Source organism: Helicoverpa armigera, chromosome 6 (genome assembly GCF_030705265.1).
Source record: "Helicoverpa armigera isolate CAAS_96S chromosome 6, ASM3070526v1, whole genome shotgun sequence".
In the NCBI taxonomy this organism is placed as follows: domain Eukaryota; kingdom Metazoa; phylum Arthropoda; class Insecta; order Lepidoptera; family Noctuidae; genus Helicoverpa; species Helicoverpa armigera.
The window spans coordinates 10,737,811-10,746,125 of record NC_087125.1 but is presented as its reverse complement, the minus strand read 5'-3'; the positions used below and the strand labels follow the sequence as shown (position 1 = coordinate 10,746,125).

The window sequence follows — 8,315 nt, the reverse complement described above, 5'->3', positions numbered from 1 at the left end:
GGATTGAGGTTTTTATTAATTTTTTGGTGTATTTTTTTTTAAGTAAGTGATGAAAATGGTAGTGGAAATATTTTTGATTCAAATATTAATATATTTTTAAGTACATCATATAAACCCCATAATTTTGGAACAAGGATATACCTAGGTGTGATGCAATATAGTGAAATAATTGGATCAATTTATGAAATTAAATTGTATAACCTTTAGTGTTCATAAAATAAAATGAACATTATAGTAAGTAACTTATTCATTCTGAATAGTGAAGTTATAATTATCAAGACAGAAGGTAAGTTTGTTTGCTTATTTACAGTACTTACTTACTCACATACTAATAATACATACATAAAAACTTCTTAGAAAAGTGCGCAGGAGTCGTTTAAGATACATAATGTAACAAACTTGCGTTTTCTCAGAAGGTTACATATGACTACCTACTTTTTAACTCACATGCAGTTACTAGATATTATTTGTTGAATGGCCTTTTATTCTATTGTAATAAGGGTGAAAATTGCTTAACTGTGATCTATTTTCAGGTAGTTAAGAACTGAAGGGTAGATCTGTAGAACCTATGTGTGTGTATGTGTAACATTATAGTCTACCGTCTACGTTTATATTTTTTGTTTATCTTTAGTTGAAGTTTTCATGAATTAACAACCTGTTGCATTAGTGAACCTACTAGTAATCTTAAGTAGTCTATTAAATCCATATTAATTGTTAATGGTGTTTTTGAATTATCTTACTTGCAATATTTTTATTTACATTATAAATACAAAACAAACATTTTAATTCACAGCCCAGACCACAACTATCACTGAAAAGTTTACCTAAAAAAATTCTATAATAGAAAAAAAAACCCTAAATTACCTAATTACCCCACCAAGTCCCAAACCTAAAACCCATAACCTAATGACCCAAACTTACAAAAAAAACCAAGTGAAGTGTGAGACCAATCGGGCGGTATGACAGGTAGATACTCCCACCAAGTGTTACGAACCCCGCCTCGTCGACCAGGCCGGATCGCCGGCAGACGTAAACGTGCCTCGACGCGCCGCGCTCATGTATCTGAGGACCGCCCATCGCAATGAAGTGTCTGTGGTTATTTGTGATCGTTCTTTGTGTCACGTGCGATGCTGCCAACAAACCGAGGAGAGGCAGAGGCAGTATGTGGTGGTGAGTGGCGTGTCTGTTCGTTATTTAGTCTTTGATTGATTTGTCTGTCATTTCTCAATTTACTTATGTCTGTATCTAGCTGTGATTTTTCTCTAATGTTGACGTTTGTTGTCATATTAAAAGTTACTTATTTCTATGTCTAGCTAAATGTTTGTAGTTTTGCTTGCTAGAGAGTATCTTTGGTTGATTTTGTTGTCATGCTTGAGTTATAAGTTACTTATTTCTATATCTAGCTATATGTCTGTTGTTTTGCTTGCTCGAAGATAGTAGTTGTCGTAACTCGTATGTGAAATTGTTAATCCAGTAACAATAAAATGCACGGATAATTGAAAGCCAAAGTTAGTAGGTTGGATCGTAATCCTTGTCAATAATGACGAACATAACATAAGATTGTATTAGTAAAATGACTAATTAAAATCAATTTGACGACTATCGCGACAATATAAATAGCAGTAAATAATGACTAAAATCTATGACTGTTTATAAATAATTGCTTCGACTGTCGTAAAGAATACGACAGTGTAAGCAATTAAGTGTTGTACTACACCTTCAACAGTACGACACAACATTGTATCCATTTTAACAGATGTTCGACACAAATTGGGCTCAAAATAATTAGCAGCAGTATTAAACGAGGCATAAAACTTGCGTACTGGTGTGAAATCGATAATAGCGTACTAAAATTTAATACTGTAATAAGTCAAGTTAAAGATTGGTACTTTTTGTAGCGGATCGATCGTAAAATGGGAATCAATTTGATGGGTTTCATAACTGGGGAACTAAATAAACTTGGTAGAAGGTAAACTTTGAACTTTAATATGTAGTTATCAATAGCAACTAATTATAGGTAGAAATACGAAATTGCTCTGCCTGTCTGTCTGTTTGTTTGTCGCGCTACCACATTAAAACTACTGAACCGTTTAAAATGATATTTAATACACATATAGTTTAAAGCCTGAAAAAGGACATAGGCTACTTTTTATCCAGCTGCGGGAAGTAGTTTCTTCATTATTCAGGTGAAACTGCATAAAATAGCTTCTAACTCATAAATAGCCGGTTTTAATACGTATGACATTTCACGTATAACCTACGTACATTTACTTAGGCTGTGTGACTAATGTTTCCTACTTAACTCACTCATTGACAACCAAGACATGTAATACAGCCTACTCAAATAGGTTGAATATGGTCATGACATGGCCAACTTAAAACAAATATATTTTAAAACTAGCTTGTTTCACGCGGTTTCACTCATACCTTTAAAAAAGTTATTTCCGTACCGGGTCAAAATATAGCCTTAAGCCTTAGTTACTTGGGGATAGTGTAGTTTCTCAACAGTGAAAGAAACTTCCAAATTGGTTTAGTTATTTCAAAGATTTTAGGGTACAAACAAACAAGCCAAAAAATATCTGTAATATATTTTATTTAAGCTACAAATAAACACACAAAAATATATATATTAATAGTACATTAAGTATAGATTTCAACAGGTTTTTTCGCTATGAATGCTAGTTTTTATTATCGTGGTGACAAAACATTCCGTCACCTCCCGTGGCGGGTGACGGACGGGAGCATCAAGTTCTATTTGCGTATGTTATCAGAGCTTCTGGTATGCGATCCAACTAATCCCTGGATGTAGACTTAGGAATGTAGTAGAAGGAATATGGTCTAATATTTTTCTGTTGCGGAAAAAATACGTAAAAATAATACAGTGAAAATTATGTTTTAGTCTAATTTAACATAACTAATGACTACAGAACATACTTTTTACAGATTATTTTTTTCTATGCCTAGAAAAAATGCACATTTATAAAAAAAAGTGTCGCGATATTCTATGAATATATGGACAATGTCAATTTTTAATAATGACGTAAACTGCAAAAAACTAAATAAAAATTATGATAATGATGATTGAAATATAAAGTCGCGTCAAAATCTGTATAAAAATGAATAAATTAATGTGATATTAGTCAATTTTCAAATATATTATGGTTTAAATGGCGATGACATTATTTTTCTTCGCATTTATATTTAATTTGTCAATCTTACAAGCTAAGCTCAAAGGTCGAATTATTTTACACCTACTTCTCAAGTCATTCGTCCGTATTTATGACTGCTGATATTTAATACTGAATAATATTAAAACACTCATTTTCCTTTAACCTTTATCATAATATAATAATTCTTTAAAGAAATAAATAATGCAATTTAAGAAAAGAGTAAGTTATAAAATAAAATACACACATAAAAATTAAGTGCGTTAAAACGCAGTATTTTTCACGAAATCACACGAAATTATTTATTATTCATTAATTTAGTGTAAACATTATAAAAAAGAACATCACATAAATACTGCGCCAATTAGCAATGTATCAAGCGCAGCATTAATTATGTTGATATTGAAAATGCGCAAACGCATCCGCGCCGACCGGAACGTAAACGTTTATTTACGATACTAATAAACTTGTTCGATGTTCAGCCATTTTGTATATTTAAGTATTTTATAAAAAACGTGTTGGAAATTATTTGTAAAATTTTTAGTAAAAAAAATAATGAAACTAATAATTAATTTTGAATTATTTTTTTAACAATTAATTAACAGATGTTAACAGAATGTGTTGACATGAAAAAGTTGTTAAATCAAGACTAAATGAATTACTATGTTGTAAGGACTTCCCCTAAATTATGCAAACTACTAGTTAACAAGCCGTCTGACTGTTTCAGTCCTGTCTAACGACAGCTAAGTTTAGTCTATCATAGATATTGAAGGAAGTTATTTCAATTAAGCTGAGAATTTAATACTAAGTAACATTGCTGTCATGTAACTTAGCTGGTATTTTATGCCATGTTAAAGTTTATGTAAATTAATTTGATTAATGTTTGCAACGGTGTTTTATTGAGCAAACATTGTGAATGACAGGAAAATTTCATTTAACATTAAAGTACGTAGTTTTATGCATTCAATTCATTAGACTTTACGTTATTGAAAAGTTACTTTAACCCGTGGTTTCGGCCCGGTTTTGCCGCGTCCCGATATAACTGATTCCTGTATTCGGATGGTGACAAAATCTATTCTGTCCTTCCTCCGGGTCTAAGCTACCTCCCCTCTAATTTTCAGCTTAAATGGTTCAGCCATTATTGAGTTAGGTATAAGAAGTGTAACACATACGACTTTCTTTTATATATGGATAGATGAGAGATAAAAATATAATAATTTTGTCATGCCACCTCTATACAATTTATAAGCATTGACATAACATTATCTAGTTATTAACAAAGTCAACAAACAGTGGCGCGTGCTATTGCATTGTTTAAATACATTTAATGTTTAAATAATTTATTAATTTAAGATATAAAACATATGCAGCAGAAGGTACCATTATAATGCAACTATGACAATAAAAACATTAACACTACCGCAAACATTTTAGCCTAAATATTGTAGTTACAGTTAATTAGAACAAATACCATTGTTTTCCATTTTTTTAATGGTTTTGTTATATATTTTTGTTAATAAAAGGTCATTATTCTATACATATAAAAAAAAGTTTGATATATTCAGACTGCCCCGCCCGCCGTCGGTAGCTGCCGCGACGGCTTGCAACTTAAATACTAAAAACAAAATACTATGATACATTTTCTATATTTAGCCTACGTTACATCATTAAGTAATTTTAATGATTATGAAGAAATAGTCGTGTTATATTTTTTATATTAAGTATGAATGAAAACTGATCTATCTCATTTAAAATTTAGTCATGATTTTTAAAGAAATTAAGCGACAACATATTAGTATCAATCAAGAGCAGTTTAAAAATGTTTTTATTACTATTATTAATTTCCTGCTTTAAGATTAATAAAACAATATAAAAATTCACTTTTTAAGAACACAAAAATGCTTTCTATTTTAACATATAAACACGTATGAGAGCAATCAAAATCTTGCGATACTATCGGTCCCGGGCCGTCGGAGGCGTGAATTCTTTGAACGGAATTTTTACCCACTTTCTACAGAAACAGTCGTAAATGTTACGTGAACTGTGTTAATAGTGGTACTTTATTTTATGAAAAAAAAAAGTTTTATAATCCACCAACCAACATTTATTATGAAAATACCATTTTGTTATTTCAACGCTTATTTTATTGGTAACATTCATTGTTAAAAATAATCTTAATAAAAATAAATGGTAACCCATCCATAATATGACCCAACTAATTTTTATTTCATTCATCAGTTTTATAATTAATCAATATAACGTCAAACATAAAGCTTTATACAGATTAATATAAACTAATAACACTTATTATAAATTCGGTAAGCGGACAAAACTGACAAAAAATATGCAGCATACCTTATTCTGTTGTTTTGAATATTAATCATTAAAAACAGATAGCATAATTACATTCAAGACTTTTAATAAGTAACCTACTACAATAATTTATTTTTAAAATATTTTTCTTGTTGAAAAGTTTAACTATAAATCTTATCAAGGCAGTATGAAATAAAGCGAGCCACTTAGCTTGCAACCAGCTGCCGGAACATTGTATATCGGTCCCATACTTCTCAAGCCCACACTATTTACGTGACAGATTTAAAAATAACTTGCTTACTACTTAAGACATGCAAAAATGAGTTAAATTGTTGATTCATATTAAAATGGAGGCGATTTTATTTTTTTACTGGCAATTAAGTGGAAGTAATTTTAATTGAATTATCATTTTCAATTAAAATTAATTCTTTAATATAAAATGACGATTAAGTTGATAGTACCTATAGTTGTTTCATATTCATTGTTCGCAAATACCTACCTAAACCTTAATTTCATTTCATCATATTAAGATTGATTTCCGTAATTAGAATTTTATTTACTCCAAATTACAAACATCAGAAATAAATCACAAGAACGTGATCAAATAAACAACGGTAAATCCAAGAAAATGAACGACATAATTGATTTCCTCTCGTACTTTTAATTGCTGGCTTTAATACACGCACAGTGGTCGATGTGTTTCAACCCTCGGGCACTAATTTCCAACTGGAGCACATAAAATTCTCGAATACAGCCTCGAGCAAAAAAGAAATCGCCACACCTTACTTCATTCGTATTCATCACTCGTAGACCAGATTACATTACGCTTGAAATCGCGTGCTGGATACCGGTGATAACAGTCACCAACGTAACAAGACCCGTCCAAATCGGTCAACTGTGTGAAGTAAGAGCTCCACTTAAAATGGTTTATAAACTTTGATATTTTGACGCCTCGCAAGTCGCCAACAAATTAAATAATAAAGGCTTTATTCGTATGCAGGCGGCGTGCCTGAATGAAGTCTTCCATTTAAAATACATGACATGTGTTGCTAAATCGCGAGGAAGTGTCAAGGAAATGTTGCTGACATTGATCTTATTTTTAGGTCGTTTTTCGGGAACTTAATATGGATTTATTTAACAATAACATAATCATAAATATATTGCGTGCATTTTTAACCGCGATAGTGCTTTGATATTCAGTTGCAATAGGTATCATGACAACTGAAAGTGCGTTTGTACGGATTAAATCAAAGTCATGTGAAAAACTCGAGGCCAAAACTATCCAGTATCCAATGTCCTACAAAAACGGGACAGAAACACTCTTAATTATTCAAACAAGGAGACACAACCTCCAAAAGACAATATTTTGACACATTCACACAGACTTTATCGTTGTGCACACATTACGTTTGTTCGTAAAAGCCATTCAGAATTTTTTCTCCGAGGACTTTGTGTTGTACCACTATTTGATTTTCTACCAACGTGACAAGTGCAAAGGACCTTATATTATGGACAGGCAAATATGGTTATCCCTCGTTTTTGTTTTAAGCGGTTGTGGGTGTCAATATGACCGGGCTCCGAATTGTAGCACCTACGTTCAGATTTGAAGTTTCCACATGATTGCTAGTGCACTTAAATTAAGATTGATTTATGTCCCAAACAATCTAAATTCAATTCACTTGTTCGACCGCTTTTTTAACTTATTACCTCCAATAAATGTTGCTATAACAAAAACAGTGACAACGTCCATTAAATGTTTTTTGACCAAAACTAAACTACTCAGTTTATGCTATTATAAAATATTAAGTGTCGTTTTGACAAATGTGTAAATGAAGTAGTTTATCTCTATGTCTTATTGGCTGTTAATAGTTCCGTCAATGTATATTTATTTCAATAATAATGTAAAAAACTGGATTAACGGTAATAAAAGTTGGCCGACGGTCGTCTAATCATAAAATTAATTAGTTTGCTAATAAGAAATGTAATAATATGACGTGTTGACGTCAAATCTTCGCTAAATAAGGACATCGCAAGTGCTAATGTATTTATATAATCTGTATCAGTCATGGAATCAATCGAATATTATCCCACGCATATGTACTGTACAATTGAGACATCTTCGTGAGTACGGCGGCGCGCCAGCGTAAACTAGATCAGTTCCCATATCCGTTTCATCTCTTTGTCTATTATTTTAAAAAGTAGAACAAAAATTTTAAAACCATCACATCGTCTCCATGAATTCTCGAAGGAAACGAGAATTTCCGACGAACACGTTCATATTTACGTAACACTCGACTACAAAGAAAAGCAAATAGAAAAGTAATACGATTTCCAGCGGTCCAAACGCGAGGCACCGCGCGCGAGAGTGCACCGAGGCCTTTTTTTACTGTAGGCCGAATATGTTGGTGAAGCGGGGCCGAGTCAACAGGCCGTGATCTCGATCGCTCTCAGGCCGTGTTTACCCGCTCGGCCCTCAAGGATTAATGCGCGACGCAAATATTTATCTAAACGTCTGCGGATTGACAGTTCGGTCGTCAATTGTTTGTTGTCTTTACCTTTTCAAATGAGCATTTCATTTCGAGTTGCACCCATTGCCTTAAGTGGCGTTCGGGTTGTGTTTGTTTTAGTTTTTTCTTAATAAGTTTTTTGAACGCCAAGCATTGTCTTTTACAGTGACAAAAGTCAATCTTATCGCTTTTGGACAATGAGGTTTATTTTTTTGCGCGTTTCATTTGCAATTCCTGAGTACATCTTTGTAACAAATCCTATTTTGTTGTAGGGGTATAGCCAAAGCGGGGGAGCCAAATAATCTGTCGCCGATTTCACCTGGGGTCC

The 8,315-nt window shown here is 32.3% G+C and overlaps 1 protein-coding gene across 1 annotated transcript in view; it reads left to right on the top strand.

The window, feature by feature from the left end:
* Positions 1-998: 998 nt before the first annotated feature.
* Positions 999-8,315, top strand: part of Wg (wingless) — an 18,806-nt gene continuing 11,489 nt past the window's right edge. Inside the window, 2 exon segments of the mRNA XM_021327154.3 lie at positions 999-1,170; positions 8,260-8,315. The exon segment at positions 8,260-8,315 is cut by the window's right edge and continues 207 nt beyond it. Coding sequence (XP_021182829.2) covers positions 1,082-1,170; positions 8,260-8,315 — 145 coding nt within the window. The 5' untranslated portion in view covers positions 999-1,081.